The sequence below is a fragment of the Macaca fascicularis genome, chromosome 6 (genome assembly GCF_037993035.2).
Source record: "Macaca fascicularis isolate 582-1 chromosome 6, T2T-MFA8v1.1".
In the NCBI taxonomy this organism is placed as follows: Eukaryota; Metazoa; Chordata; class Mammalia; order Primates; family Cercopithecidae; genus Macaca; species Macaca fascicularis.
In genome coordinates, this window is record NC_088380.1 from 11,359,294 (window position 1) to 11,376,053 (window position 16,760).

General features: G+C 43.3%; 1 protein-coding gene across 11 annotated transcripts in view; it reads right to left on the bottom strand.

The window, feature by feature from the left end:
• Positions 1 to 1,448: 1,448 nt before the first annotated feature.
• CTNND2 (catenin delta 2) overlaps positions 1,449 to 16,760 on the bottom strand; it is a 931,128-nt gene continuing 915,816 nt past the window's right edge. For all 11 annotated transcript variants that reach the window (XM_065546099.2, XM_045394725.3, XM_045394719.3 and 8 more), the window contains 2 exons: positions 10,654 to 10,727; positions 1,449 to 2,643 (listed from right to left, as the gene is read on the bottom strand). In XM_065546099.2, the coding sequence (XP_065402171.1) occupies positions 2,383 to 2,643; positions 10,654 to 10,727 (335 nt within the window). In that variant the 3' untranslated portion in view covers positions 1,449 to 2,382. The remainder of the gene's footprint in view (positions 2,644 to 10,653; positions 10,728 to 16,760) is intronic.

Sequence of the window (16,760 nt, forward strand, 5' to 3'; positions counted from 1 at the left end):
TCTATCATCTATTTATCATCTCTCTCTCTGTCTACATCTATCCTCAATCTATTTGTATATGTGCATAAAAAGGAAAAAAGGACTGGCTTGAATAACTACAAATACTTCTAAATTTTTCCCGCTATCTCTACTTCTGATGCTGGAGGCTCCTAGCTGAGTCAGCTACTCACAGCCTGGCACAATGTGCTCTCAAAGAATTATGGGATGCAAAGACATCCGTGCTCTTCAAGAGTCGCAAATGTAGGGCACGCATTGAGACTCAAAAATCATAAAGAAAATATAAAGTTTGTACTAGGAGGAGGAATTTCATAGCACATTAATTCTGTGGCACAACTCCAACCAGAGAATGAGTCCTATTGCTTCCTTCTGGAAAGGTTAAGCCAGCCCTTAAGTTATAGGGAAGTCATGTCCATATCACATTCTCTTTACTGTTGGATCGTATGATACAGATGAAGTGGAAACCTTGTCTTCGATGCGCCATGTTTCTGTCTCTCTAGAGGGGCTGAAGCATTCCTGTGAGGGAACCCAGAAATGTTGAGTCCTGTATGTCCAACTAGTACATAAGTCATACATACATTTCTGTCTACTGCTCTATTCTGAAAGTTAACTTTTCATTTCCAAAACTATGCGTGAATCGAGTATCATTTGATTGTTGTTAAATTTGGAGAAAGAACCACTTACTAGAGACTTGGAGCTGAATTAAACTATGTAGTGTGAAGGGAAGCCAGTTTTAAAGGACGATGGCAGCCAATTTCTTTTGTTACTTATGTTTTTATTTTTTCCAAGAACAGTTAACATTTACTAGGCACCTATTGGCCTCAGTCACTTGCATCTAAAGAGCAAAGCTAATTTACCCACGGCCCATGTTCTTTTAAATGGTTAGCCTTATTTCTTAGCTCTGTTAACCACTATTCTAATGTTAGCTTCAAGTTCAATTTTAATAATCTATGCCATAGTTGTCTACTGCTCCCTGCCACATGAACAAAAAGTTTGGGGGAATAAGGCGAGCAGTTTACATTTTCTGTGGATACTTCAAGTAATTGGCCCCAAAGTGAAATTGAGTTGGCCATGGTTTATCGTGTTCTGAGGGGATAAAATGTGTAAGGAAACGGACCTGTAGAAAGGGTTGATATCCAAGTATGTGTGAATGTGTGAAAATCCTATAACTCCACTTCAACTGGCCTAATATCCTGAGTCACTAGATGGTCAGAAGAATAGATACAGTACAAAAGGAACAAACCGATGTACATTTATACTAAAAAACCAAAAACAAAGTTTGTACAAGATGAACAGCAAATGAAATAGCTTCTATCAAAACAAAATCTCACACAGGTCGTTTTTCTAGTATGTGGACATACATACACCCACACACACACAGACACACAAGCAAGAATGTGTATTTTATAAGATATAGGTCCTTGGAAATAGACATTCTTAGCAAATATGGATGACAGATCAATTGTAATTTATTTTCTTTTAACACTGTATCATCATAAAGAAAACTGGTATAAATGAAAAAATCTATTTCAAATATCTACATCTAAAATTTTAGGCAGTGAAAAAGCACTTTGTTGACAAGGAGTGTGGAATGATGTATGTTAATTGTCAGAAACTGCTGAATGCCTTGTTTAGTTGCCACAAACAAATTCACATATCAGAACGAACAATACTGCTAAATATTCCTTTTTTCCTGCTTTTTTTTTTTTTTTTTTTGTTAAAACATACTGGGAGAAAGTAAAGAAAAGAAAAACTGGAAATCCATACATCTTTCAAAAGTTTGAAATTGAAGCAATATTTAGAACCATAGATGAGGAAACACGGCGGCATTGGTGTAATATACACAACGCGCTTTTCTTCTTTAATCTGTAATGTACATCAAATACTTTACAACAATGCATTAACAAAAGGCAAGAAACATCTTGCTGTACAGAGGAACCCCAATGCAACTTGAAGCCTAGAGTCACAACGGATGAAGAGAGTAAACAAAGCGTGAGAAGCCGTCCCCCATAGAGTGTGTAAACTATTCTGTGTCTTGTGCTTAACGATAACCCTCACGCCCCACCGGCCCAAATGCCTCGTCTCTCCTCCCATCAGCCACGTTCAGTATAAAGCACTTCTCGTTACTCTACAGCTCACACTAGAAAGGTGCTGCCCACTGTCATATTTAGGATCACTTTAGCTTTCTACTGATTTCCAAGTTAACTTGCGATTCATTTAGCTTTCTAAAATAGCTCTTAATATTTCCTTACTGGTTATCACAGCCTTCCTACGGAACAGGCTTTAACAAACTAAATTTGCAGAAGAAAAAAAAATAAAACAGAAAGAAATGTCTTGTGGTATGCATGCACATGCACTGTTCCCGGAGCGCCTGTGCCCCGCTCCTCACACCCAGGAGTCGGGGGAGGCTGGGTAGTGGCTCGTTTCATAGTTCAGTTCACTGTAGGGACGGGCAGCTGAGTAGAAGTCAACGTAGTTGCCGGTGGACTTGAGACCCAGGTGCATGGTGTACTCGCTGGCGGGAGGGCGATGGTGGACCTGGTCCTCGAAGAAGGACTCGTCGTAATTTCTCGTGGAATTCTGAAATGGCTGGTAGGTCTCGTAATCTTTTCTGCTGGGCTCCTGTGGGACTGGCTGTGCTGAAACCTGAACGGGAAAGAAGAGCCACACTGGGTTACTTGGTTTCCCTTGACTCAGCCTCCCTCTTGCCCCGGCACCCAACTCTCCTTCAAAGAAGAGACTGTGTACATCCAGGCATTCACCACTGTGGCACTGCTCCTCCAAAACTGCCAACTGTCATTGGCTTTCTTTTTGAAAACTGACTCCTAGGTCCATGTGCTATCATTCTGCATAATCTTTATCATCGCAAAATATACGTAACATAAAGCTGCTTGCTTTAAGAAATGTTGAAGTATAAGATTAATTAGGTGGCATTAAGAACATTCACAGTGTTGTGCAACCATCACCACCATCCCTTTCCACCACTTTTAAAATCATCCCAAACAGAAACTCTGTGCCCATTAAATGTAATTCCTCATCCCCTCTCTCTGGGCCCATGGCAAGCACCATTCTACTTTCTGTCTCTAGAAATCTGCCTAATATAGGTGCTGCATAGAGTACTTGTCCTTGTGTGACTGGCTTCTTTCACTTAGCATAAAGTTTGCATGGTCCATCCATGGTGTTGCATATGTCAGACCTTGATCCGTTTTTGTGGCTGAATAATATTCCACTGTGATGTGCATTGCTCCACTGATGAATGCACTGAAGGCCATGACTTCACCTCAATGCAATGTATCAGTGTAGCAGAACTGCACTTGCACCCCATGATTGTATCCCTATAAAAATAAAACAGTCCATGGTAGGCACAGACCACATTTTATTTATCCATTCATTCGTGGATGGACACTTGGGTTATTTCTACCTTTCAGCTGCTGTAAATAATGTTGTAATAAACATTGGTGCATTAGTATCTGTTTTAGTCCATGGGGTCCCTTTTCAAGCACCTGTTCCTGAAATGAGCAGAACCTCACAAGGTGAAGGGTGAGGGTAACCCTATAGCAAGTCATAGTGGGAGGCACGAAGCTCTGCTAATGGGCAGTAATTGGGGAGGAAGTCTGGTGTGAATTATTAAACACTCTTAAAGAAATACTGTTTGATCACTTTTGGGCGGACTCTGTGACTCCCTATTAATTTAACTAAAGTTCAGCACAGAAATGTCCTCTAGAAATTGGTCTTAGTTAATAGATAATGATTTGTAATTAGCACGTTGTGTGTAAATGAATGCTTTTAACGGCTTACACATAATTCTTCTCTCAAGTAAGTGAAACTCCCTCTTATATATGTCATTGATTTATACTAGTAATCGACCTGATCTTCAAAGAAGTGGTGAACTTCATCACAGCAGCTGTCTAGGATGTCCCACGTGTCTAGTTAGTGGTGGCTGAATGAATGAGGTTTCTGTCTACCTAGAGAAGTCCAAAAGTCCATAAGCATAAACCTTTGTTAGCCTGAGAGCTAATAAAGGATGAGAGGAACATTTGGAATGAATGTGCAACATCTGCAGTTAAATACTGCTAAGTCCAGGTCTACTGGACTGCGTTGCTAGGTTGGGGTGCCCTTTTCTATTCTCTGAAGAGCTCTGCTCGTGCTCTGCTGAACTCCACTCCAACACAGGGCTGCTTTCCAACTGCAAGACATGCAAAGGCTCAGAATCTAGAAGTTTGGAAAAATGACACAGGGAGGGAGCTAGATTTGCTGTGTTTCTAGTTCAGCAGGGCACCCTATTCAACATTTAGCAAATTCTTTAATACTCCAGTAGTCATAAATATTTATGTGTGTTTGTGTCTGTCTACATCAATATCTATAATCTATCATCTGTCTGTTTTCCTATCCACCCACCAATCCATCCGTCCATACATCCTTCCAGCAAACTCCCATCTTATAGATAAGAAAACTTAAGCACAGAGAAGTTAAGAAACTTCTCCAAAATATTGTAGCTAGTGGTGGTGTGAGCTGGAACTGGAACATATGGCTGGCTGACTCTAAAACCCAGGTGTTCTATCAACCTAGCCCAGTCCCATCAGAGCCAAGGCGGCCAAACCTTGGAGGACAGGCCTCAAGGAGCTGACTCCAGGCTCTACGATAAGAAAGAAAGTTGGTGGACAAAAGAGACCCAGAAGCAGTGTGTTTTCTGATGCATATTTCGGGGGCCAGGGGAGGCAGTGCAGGGGACAGGAATGTCTTCAGGGGGAGTCACTCACAAGGGTTATGGGTTTCCTCCAAAGTGGCTTCTGCTTTCATTTTTTTTTTCTTTTGCACAACCTTGTTCAAATTGCTTTGAGACTATTGTCATGTTCTCTCTGGTTGGTGAACATTTTGGAGCTGGGTATCAGCTTTTTGAGCCTCTTACCCCAGAGAATTAACTTCTTCCATTCATCTGCACTGTTCATAACCCACACCAATCACATCTGAGGTTTGGTGCCCAGTCCCAAGAGTGTGTAGAAATGGATTGTCACAGGTGGCATGTGACACTGCTGCACCCGGAGAGACTGAATTTGCTCACCGGTCTTGTGGTATGGATGTCTGCTGGTGAAACACATCTGCGGTGGACGAATATTGGCTGCATTTTAAACTTTAAGAGAATATCTGACAGTGTTGAAAATCTGGCTGATGAAATGACCCCTCCCAAAGCCCTCCCCACATAAGAGCTAAAAATAAATGCATTAAAAATTGCACAGTTTGCATCAGCCAGATTTGGATGAGGGAAGTAGAATGATGCCCCAATACAGCAGTGGGGATTTCTGAATCTGGGTGTCTGTTATGGCCTAGAGAAGCCCAGCAACACGCAAGCCGGAAGCTTTTGCCTTCTTTGCCTTAATGCTGCATCTTGTTTTGAAAGGGGCTAAGACCAGCAGCTCACTCCAGGGTCAATGTGCCCACACTCTCTGCACTCCGTTCCGTGGCTTCTGTTTCTACCAAGTTATCTTTGCTGAATTTTTTCCTCAACAGTAGAATGTTCACTCTAAATTATGAAGGACAGTGTCATGACACCTTCCAACTCTGTTAGCATAATGACAAAAGACTTATATGGATTTATTCCTTAACAAATTTGCCAGGAAACTGGATTTATTTTGAACACAAGGTGAACACTAGCCCAGTACTGATCTTCAAACTTTTCCATGTCTCAGAGTGTTCATAGAAAGACTCAGAGTGTTCACAGAAAATGAAGGAGGCCAGATACTAAGTATCAGTGGTTCTCAAAGCATGATCCCAAGACGAGCAGCATCAGCATCACCTGGGAACTTGTTAGAAATACAGATTACTGGGCCCCACTCCAGAGCTACTGAATCAGGGCTTCTGGGGATGGGCTCCAGCAATCTGTGCTTTAACAACCCTTTGGGGAATTCTGGCTCATGCTCCAATTTGAGAACCACTGGCACAGAGGTGAAAAAATGGGACAGGAAGACAGAAGAACCAGGATGAGTGTTTGCCTCTTCCTGCCTGGGGGACTAAAGGAAACACGTATGCTCCTGGGATCTCCTCTTCCTCCTTTCTGCGGACAGTTACAACTGGGCTGCTCACGTGACAGTGGAACTAAGGACACCAGGAGGGAACCCATGATTCTGGTTTTGTTATCATTTAAATATTGGTCATCAAAACAGCAAAGCTCTTTGTTTCTAGTTCCTGAACAAAAATCCTGTTGTCAGCTAGATAGATACCGTTCAATATGATATTTCTCTTTATAAGTATGGGGTGGACTGGTAGAAGCTCAAAAGGATTTTTTGGAAAGTATGCATAGTTAAGACTTTTTTGTTTTTTTTCTTTGAGACAGGGTCTCACTTTGTCACCCAGGCTGGAGTGCAGTGGCACACTCATGGCTCATTGTAGCCTCCACCTTCCAGGTTCAAGCCATCCTCCTGCCTTAGCATCCCAGGTAGCTGGGACTATAGGCACACACCACCATGCCCAGCTAATTTTTGTATTTTTTGTAGACACATGGTTTTGCTATGTTGCCCAAGCTGGTCTTGAACTACTGAACTCAAGCGATCTGCCTGCCTCGGCCTCCCAAAATGCTAGGATTACAGGCATTAGCCACGACGCCCAGTCAGTGAAGTCTAAAGTGATGTCTGTAACCCGCTGACCTCAGACATTCAAACCAAAGATCACAAACTGTGTTTTATACCACTGAGGGTTTCTTCTAGGAGGCTTTAAGCTGAGAGTTCGCTGAAAATGTGCCTGAGTCCCAGGTAGTCACAGGAGCAGCACCCATGTGTGGCCATGTGTCTGCTGCAGGAGTCTCTTTCTCAGTTCTCACTATCTTTTGCCTTATCTTGGAGATCCACTTGAAACTGATTTCCCTCCATGAATCGCTTCCCCATAAGCTCAGTCGCTGTCCAGTGTGAAGCCTGTGAGACCCGGCCGGTGACTGAGGCACCCGGGAGACAGGAACGCTCAGCAGAGGACAAGCTTCGATGCTGAAACTGACCAAACCCTGGAGCATCCCTCCTGGTGAAACTGTTGCAGGCGCGAAGTTCTGGGGTAACTTGTCACCAGGGAAGCTCCCGACATGGAAGCATTCCACCTAGAATGGTTGGCTACACCTCTATGGCCAGAGAATCCAAGTCAGGGATACTGTATATGAGTCCTCTCTAGGACTTCCAACCGGAAGAGAGTGAAAACGTGTCTTTTGAAGGGTTAGGATGGTTGCACTTTATTGAGTCCCCAAGAGAGAAAGCTGCAAGTCAAGACAAGGTTTATTCCTATAACTTAGTCCAAAATAAGTAAAATGCTTTCTTTCCTCCTCTCCAAGTTCATTGGAGTATCATTATGATCTCTTTGGAAATATTTTTTTTTGGGGGGGGAACCCTCTCTTCGTTGGACATTTAAAAATGTTGTTGGATGTTAGGCTAAGATAGAATGATCCAATCATTCATTTCCCTTGGCTGGTGCCTCACAGGGAATGATGGTGGTCCTGAGCTGTGAAGACAGGACGCAGCTCTGCCAGGGGCCTGCCTGCAATGCCTCGGTCCCGATGAGAGGGGTGGAGCTTGCTCTCCATTCAGGGTGGATTTTAGCAACATTTGCCTGAAGCTCAGCGGCCTCGGTGTTCCACTCTGAGACTGAGTCAAGCACATTCTGGGGACCTCTGGGAGAAAGGCTATGGCTAGGTTGTGTTCACACTCGCGGCAAGGATGCCATCTTAGCATATTAATTCTCATTTGCTTAAATGCTCAGGATATGCCTAGGTAAAAGAATGTGCCCCTTAGAGCCATTATGGACTGTCCCCTAAATCTAGATGGCAAGCAGTCTTTTGGAACCTACTGCGGCCACTCTGTGGGATGTCAAAGACCCCTGGCCATGTCAGGGCGTTTCTTCAATGCCAACTCCTGGGAGAGGAAGGCTGGTGCAGAGGGAGCTGGTTCTGGTGAGGAGCTTCTCTCTACCTGGGGGAACTTGAGATGAATCTTACATTCTTGGCGGCAAAATCATGGTCCTATTACAACCCGACAAGAATCGGTAATAACTGGCAATAGTCTGCTTACTGTACATCCAGAATTTCATAATATTTGCTGCAAGAGGCATGGTTGATTTCCATAAATGAAGTTGGCATTTCTAATACATTTTGTTTCTGTTTGCCTTTACGGAGGCAGGTTGGCAAGTGAACAGTTGGGGCCTCCCTGGTGACCTGGTGTCTACAACTCATGACCCTATTTATTTAGGCATTGGTTTCTTTGCTTTTAGCAAATACTAGAACTGAGAGTAGGCTGACTAGATGTTAGCAACACATCAAATAGGCCATGAGGGCCAAGTTGTTCACCAGGGGGCCACAGACAACACCATATGTTTTCCAGAGTGCTGCACATGGAGTGGGCTGATGCGCACCGTGGGAAGGAGAGATGTATGAAGTTTCTGATCAACGAGGGAGAACAGACTGTGTCTTTTGGCTTTTATAGTTTCTGCAGAGCCAGAGAAAATGAACCTTCAATAAATGTTTGCTGAATAACACACACTCTCTCTTTCTCTCTCTCAGATTGGTTCCTTAAGAATCTACTGTTCAGATATATAGAGTAAAGGAACAGAACAGAGGCCTTAGAAATAACACTACACATCTACAACCATCTGATCTTTGACAAACCTGACACAAACAAGCAATGGGGAAAAGATTCCCTGTTTAATAAATGTTGTTGGGAAAACTGGCTAGCCATATGCAGAAAACTGAAACTGGACCCCTTTCTTACACCTTATACAAAAGTCAACTCAAGATATATCAAAGACTTAAACATAAAACCTAGGACCATAAAAAATCCGACAAGAAAACCTGGGCAATACCATTCAGGATGTAGGCATGGGCAAAGACTTCATGTATAAAACACCAAAAGCAATGGCAACAAAAGCCAATATTGACAAATGGGATTTAATTAAATTAAAGAGCTTCTGCATAGCAAAATAAACTATCATCACAGTGAACAGGCAACCTACACAATGGGAGAAAATTTTTGCAATCTATCCATCTGACAAAGGGCTAATATCCAGAATCTACAAAGAACTTTAACAAATTTACAAGAAAAAAACAAACAACCCCATCAAAAGCGGGCAAAGAATATGAACAGACACTTTTCAAAAGAAGGCATTTATGCAGCTAACAGATGTATGAATAAAGCTCATCATCACTGGTCATTAGAGAAATGCAAATCAAAACCACAGTGAGATACCATCTCACACCAGTTAGAATGTCAATCATTAAAAAGTCAGGAAACAACAGACGCTGGAGAGGATGTGGAAAAACAGGAACACTTTTACACTGTTGGTGGGAGTATAAACTAGTTCAACCATTGTGGAAGACAGTGTGTCAATTCCTCAAGGATCTAGAACTAGAAATACCATTTGACCCAGCGATCCCATTACTGGGTATATACCCAAAGGGTTATTAAATCATTCTACTATAAAGACACATGTACGTGTATGTTTATTGCGGCACTATTCACAATAGCAAAGACTTGGAACCAACCCAAATGTCCATCAATGATAGACTGGATAAAGAAAATGTGGCACATATATACCATGGAATACCATGCAGCCATAAAAAAGGATGAGGTCGTGTCCTTTGCAGGGACATGGATGAAGCTGAAAACCATGATTCTTAGGAAACTATCACAAGAATAGAAAACCAAACACCACATGTTCTTACTCATAAGTGGGAGTCGAACAGTGAGAACACATGGACATAGGGGAACATCACACACTGGAGCCTGTCTGGGGGTGGGGGGCTAGGGGAGGGATAACATTAGGAGAAATACCTAATTTGGATGTCGGGTTGATGGGTGCAGCAAACCACCATGGCACGTGTATACCTATGTAACAAAACTGCATGTTCTGCACATGTATCCCAGAACTTAAAGTATAATAATAAAAATAAAACAATAACAATAATAAAAAGAATCTACTGTTCAGTGCTCCTCAAACCTGAATGTGCACACAAGGCCATCTAATTAGAATGCAACTGTGCTGTAGAAAATCTTGAACGGGTTAGGGTTAGGAGCCAGAGAAGAATCTCTCCTGTATTTCTAACAAGATTCCGGGTAACATTGACACTGCTGGTTCCCCAACTAGACTTTGAGTAGCAAGACACTACAATGCATTTAATGTATTGCAGAATAATAGAACTTATTTATGTATTCTGTCTTTTTCAAGTTCTCTACTGAATTTCCTGTGTCTCCTTTATTGGTAGTGATCATGTATAATGAATGCTTCCTTCCTAACGCATTTGCAGGGTTACAGGAGCTACTCGATCTCTGTCCAGTAATTCCTGTCCAGATAATTCCTATTTAGTAACAACATCCTACACTCGTCCATTTGGGGGTTTCTTTTAGTTTTGCACCATAGCAGAATACTTGCTTTCTGCATCAGATCAAGCACAAGGTTCAAAGGCCATTTGCAAATTTGAGGCTGTTCTGCCGAGTCCACCCCACACACACACACACACACACACACACACACACACACCTCCATGCTGCAACAGGAGTGAGGAGGGCCTCAGGGGACAATGCCTCCTCTTTCAGTTCTTTATGTTAGTTGGATGAAATGTATGTTTAAAATTTCAGGTTATTTCACGAGTCACATTGAAAAAGAAATACAAACGTGGTGCATTTCCTTTACCTGGTTGTGTTTGATGTCTTCGGCGGGCGCACCATATGAATTCCTATACAAAGTTGAAATTCCAGTGTTTTGAGCTAAAATTAAAAGGAAAACAAAAGTTTAGCGAAGAAAACAACATCACAAATGAGGAATAGTGGTTACTGGAGCAAGTTCTTGCCCTAACAAAGCTTGTTTTCTTGGGGACCAATCCAAGTAGAAGATATTCTTTGGCCCTGAACACTTCATTTTACATACAGATATTAAAAAAGGAGAACAGTTATTCTAGAAAATCCCCATAGCATGTCAGCAGCTTGCAATAACGCTCACATCGCAGACAGGGTCAGGGCAGGTGCTGCAAACAGATGGTCATTTTGTAAGTTTTATGGCCTTCTTTTCTGGTGAAAACTGGCGGGTAATAAAGGCTTGTCACCTGCACTGAAGCATGCAGGAGTCTGTATTAGCAGCTTAGCTTTTAGCCGGAGAGTGACAAGAATAAAATTTCTAATTTGAGCTCACAGAAGTGCTTGATCATCTTTCAGACAGTTCATTTCTTACAGGCCCAAAAGATGGGCAGGGAGCATCGCTGCATGTCCCCCACGCATCTGGAAGCCTGCGGCTTTGGAATCAAACTAGATGCAGAGGGAGGATCCCGCTCTGTTGTCTGGCTTGCCTGTGGTCTAGATGAAAGAGATGAAGGTCTCCTCTAGTTGCTAGCAGCTTCTGAAGGCCCAGAGAGGGGGCCTGTTAGCCCACTTCCTTATGGGAAACCCTTGAAGCTCAAGCCATCCACTCAGACGAAGGGCACAGGCCACCACTCCCTTCACAGCTGCTGAAGGGTCATGGTTCAAGAAATCTTTGGTAGAATGACCATATCACCTAGCAATCCCATTGCTGGGTGTATATTCCAAAGAAAGGAAATCAGTATACCAAAGGATATCTGTACTCCCATGTTTATTGCAGCACTGTTCACAATAGCCTAGATGTCGAAGTAACCCAAGTGTCCACCAACAGATGAATGGGTAAAGAAAAGATGGTATATGTATACAACAGTGTTTGGCCATAAAAAGAATGAAATCCTGTCACTTGCAGCAACACGGATGGAATTGGAGGTGATTCATGTTAAGTGAAACAAGCCAGGCACAGAAAGACAAATATCATATGTTCTTGCGCATATGTGGAAGCTAAAAAAAAAATGATCTCATGAAGATGGACAGTAGAATCATGGTTACCAGAGACTCAGAAGTGGAGTTGGGAGAGAGGAATAAGAGGGGATGGTTAATGGGTAAAAAAATAGTTAGAAAAGATCTAGTGTTTCATAGCACAATGGGGCAACCATAATTCACAATAATTCATTGTATATTTCAGAACAACTAGAATAATGGGATTGGAATGTTCCTAATATAAATAATAAATGTTTAAGGTGATGGTATCTTAATTATCCTTATTTGATTATTATACGCTGTATGAAAATCATGATACTTGTATGAAAAAATCACATGTACCCCTTAAGTACAACTATTATGTATTCATAAATTTTTTAAAAAAAAAGCTTTGGAAAATGCTGTCTGTCTAGTGTCAGTGGGGTATAAAACACTCTAAAACTAGGAAGGGGTTGTTTGCTTCCAGTATTTCGGGGATAATGAAGTAGGATCACTCCACCTATAGGCCACAAGAGAAAGGTCAGTATAGCCTTTCAAGGTCTAAGTTCACTCCACCCATGATTTTTTACCTAAGAGTTCATTACAGCTGTGCAATAAAATTCCTCCTGGAGAGTTCGGCTTAGAAAGTGAGGGCCAAGAGCCCATTTTTCCATTTTAAAGACCATTCTGCTATCCTCTCTGTTGAATGCATGTCACTCCAGTCTCTGTATTATGGTGCAAACCACCGTCTCTCTCTGGACCACTGCTACCGAATCCTCCTTGAAGACCCAACTTCCACTCTGCCCAGCCCGATTCCTCCATCCATCCTGTTACCAACAGCCAGAATGCTGTCTTTGTAACCCCAGTTGGGGTCTGTCTCTTTCTCTGCTTGGAACGCTCCAATGCTCTTCACCCCGAGATGGCTCTCTCTGCTACGGCCATGAGGCCCTGCAAGGTTTGCTTCCTGCCTAACCTCCCAATCGTTTCTCCCTCCTCTCCTCCTGTTAAAGGAGCCCCAGCTTTGCTGACCCTCCTTCCTCAGAGCGGGGAAAACTTGTTTAGCTTCAGCTGGGTTGTCCTTGCTGATCTTTCTCCCTGGAACTTGCTTCCCTCAGACTTTCAATGTCTCCTCCTCCCATGTCAAGTGAAGTAACCCCTGCCGCCTGCACCCCCATCTCATTACCCTGTTCAGTTTCTTCTTCCTACTCAACACAGTGCAGTACCATCTTGCTGGGAACTTGTTCTATTGTTTACCTTATGTACTGTCTGCCTTCCTCTTCCAGAGCAGAAGGCCCATGAGACAGAAACAGTCCGTCCTGCTGCTACCTCTGTATGTATCCTCAGAGCCTGGCACAGCGCCTGGCCTCAGTGGACACCCATAGAGTAAGTGCCCCATTTGCTGAATGAATAAATGAGTAAACCTTAGATAAATCTGCCTTCAGAGCTGTAATTTGCTATAGAAAATGTCACTTCAGGGATAAGGTGAAATTTTGTTTTTTTTCTGTTGCTTAGAATTAAATGCACATATTTTTTAGAACATTTGCAATATTGTAGTCTTGGCCTCCCTCCCTGCTGTGAAATCATAAACAGATTCCTCTTATCAGAGGAATCTTAAAAGCATGAGGCAGAGTTTGTGGCTTCTGAGTCTAGGATGTTAATACTGGAAGTTCTTTCCCCTCACCCATTAAACAAGACCATAGCTGAGACTGAACTACCTTTATGGACACCTGAGGCAGAGGAATTCACAGAGGCTCCACCCTCATATGGCCCAGCTAATAGTGGATCCACAGAAGGATGCCTTTCTATTTTTCTATCAGCCCTCAAATACCCAATTTCCAACTGAATCAACACCCTGAAAACTAGAATGACTTTCAAAGGCCTAAGAGGCCAGGTGTGGTGGCTCACGCCTGTAATCCCAGCAGTTTGAGAGGCTGACGGGGGAAGATCACTTGATGTCAGGAGTTCAAGACCAGCCTGGCCAACATGGTGAAACCCTGTCTCTACTAAAAATACAAAAATTAGCCAGGCGTGGTGGCAGGCACCTGTAATCCCAACTACTTGAAACGCTGGTGCAGGAGAATTGCTTGAACTCGGGAGGTGGAGGTTATAGTGAGCTGAGATTGCGCCACTGCACTCCAGCCTGGGCGACAGAGCGAAACTCTGTCTCAAAAATAAATGAATAAATATAAATAAAAGGCATAAGAAAGACACTGGCAAAAACAAACAGACCATTGGATGAAAGGGTATGTGGGAAGCTCAGACAGGAGGGAAAAACCTCCAGGTGAATTTAAAGGTCAGGTAGTGGAGCTGCGGGGTTGATGCAGCCCTTTCTTGAGATGAACTGAACACGTGAGGTTCCCAGGCATCCAGGGCTGCAAGAACTCGCTGCTGAAGCCGGCATGCCTGAATGAACAGCCGACTGGATTTCTCAGGGCTCCCCAGTGGCAGAGAAACACTTAGGAGAGAAGAATTTCAAGAGGCTTCATCCAAGCTAGAAAATGAATCCACAAAAGGAGGGTGGGGGAAGCCTGGAATAAACACCTAGATGGATCTGAACTTCTAAGAGCTCAGAAGAAGAGATGACAGCTCCATCAAAGAGATATTTCCACTTCCAGCCCTCATAGGCTGCATTTTGAGGGTGAAGCTTCCCTTGTTTTCATATCAGATGGAACGTTTTCTTGGCAGGGAATGAAACAAGGAAGATGGCAGTTTTTCAGGTTATCTTTCAATGCACGGAACTTTCGGTGTCCCGTGGATTTGTTCTTGAACAACAAAAAGCATTGCTTTTGATGTGGAGGCCATGAGAAATCTGATTTTGCAAGTAAACCCTGGAATGATGGGCATTTGCTAACATCCTGCAGGGTAGGGGTTGGAAACTCAATCTCCCCATCTCTATGTGAAAGACTGGCTTCCACCCGGCTTGGCTGGGGACTTACTGATATCACTATTGAAAGTGGAAAACCACCACTATCCTCATTTCTGCTATCCCACCGTCACCTCCATCACCCTCACTACCACCACCACCACCATCATTGTTGTGATAATAACCGGCATTTACACAACACTCATTGGCTTTAGAGCAATTTTCCTATATACACATATTATTCAATAAAGATCTCAATGTTCTTTCTGGCTTGCTACATGATTGATAGTGTACTCCTGAATTGCATTTTTAAGTAAGTTAGAGCAAAGCTGTTTCAGCCTCTAAATAAGTTTGAAGAATTACATATACTGAAATTGTCAAGATCCCTGCCATTTTCTAAGAAGATTAAATCTCAGAAACATAGTAAATTTTAGGCTTCATTTTATTTTGAGTCCAGGGCACAATCATGTGCCATTGGAACTGTTTTGACATAAACACGCACACCCACACCCACACCCACACCTGAAGTCCTTTTGAATGATTCTCTTGGGCAAGAGAGTTAAAGAGAAACACTAAACTTAATAATAATGCAGTCGATATCACAACGATTCTTTAATCTCAGTGTATCATGCCAGACAGCTGGTGGTGTGGGTACCCAGGGCAATGCTAACTGCACATGGAATTTGGAGTCACGACTAGTTCAGCATAATCAGTACAAATTGGATCCTCTGCCGAATGTCTAGACTCCAGGGACTCAGAATTCAGATTCACAGCTTTCTTGGTTCCTGTTCATCTATGTGGCACCATGTAAGGGGGGGGAAGAAGTGACTGTGAATAATAACCTGGAGTCCATGTAATGAGTTAAGTTTTCCCATTCAGGAAACATCTCAGGAGCAGCACTGAGGTGTTCCCTTGTAGGGTCCGCACATGGAGGCAGAATGTGGTCCTGGGGGCAGGGATAAGAAACATCTGTTTATTATACTTTTCTTCATGCAGCTGAGCAGAGTTAACATGGAAAACACTGCCGCTGGGGTAAATGCATTTGCTATTAGGAAAATTTATCTTCGCTGTCCTGGTTTGGAAGGCATTTTAATAAATCATCCAATTTGTCTGCTCTGCTTCCCTGCCGGTCTACACCAAAACACTACTGGAGAACTGCCTCCTGCTCTTCACATTCCTCTCCTAAGAGGGTCTCGGTGTATGCACGGCACCTTTTGCGCCCGGCTTTATGAATGATCTAACCTGGCCTTGTTCTATTAAAGGCTCTTCTTCATAGCCTATTTTCAGCAGGGACCCATCTCCACGCCCATATGGTAAAGAGGGTGTGGGGTCCCCGTTGAAAGGTCCTCGGGGTTCCAGTGACTCTGCTTTTAAGGTATAACTCCCTCTACAGCCAGAGCCCACGTAGTGCTTCTTGGAGGAGGGCCATCCAGGGAGACGGTGAAGTATGGAGAGTTTGGAGGGGGCTGTGAGTGCCTCAAAAGAGGCATATACAGAGTGTACAATGTGTACAGAATATACAGTGATTTAAGGGTAAGCCCTGTTATCAGATGGGCTGGGCACAGCACGGTGGAGGGGGCAGAGACGGGCACTCGTACCAATTCTGGCCTCCATAGAGTCTTGGCTGATGAGAAAGGAAGGCAATGGGTGTGACTGAGATAGTGAGGGATGATGAGTGTGAAAGATGAATGCCTCCCCAGAGAATCTGCAGTCATCAGCTCTAAGGAAGCTTCTTGTGGGTAAGAGGTTGTATCATGGCAAGAAGGGAAAATATCTCAACAGTAGTTTCATGGGGTTCCCCTTAAATCCTCTCCTGCCCTTCCTCCTTCCGTCCCCGCCCTCCGCTCCCCCCACCCCCTCCCCTCCCCTCCCCTTTCCTTCCACCTTCTTTTCAGTTCCCTCCATTCCTAATGCACAGGGCCTGTCTACACTGCCTCCACCGAGTCCCCTCCCCAATGGGTGATGTCAATGAGGAAGAAACATATGGGACTCTTCTCTCTAATTTGAAAGAACATTATGAGCTGGGCAAACCAGAGGAAAGGACTGAGAAAAAACACGGGTAGAAAACATTTTCTCTTAGTTATGCTTCTAATCTTAGTACCAATTCTTGGGAATCATCATTATCA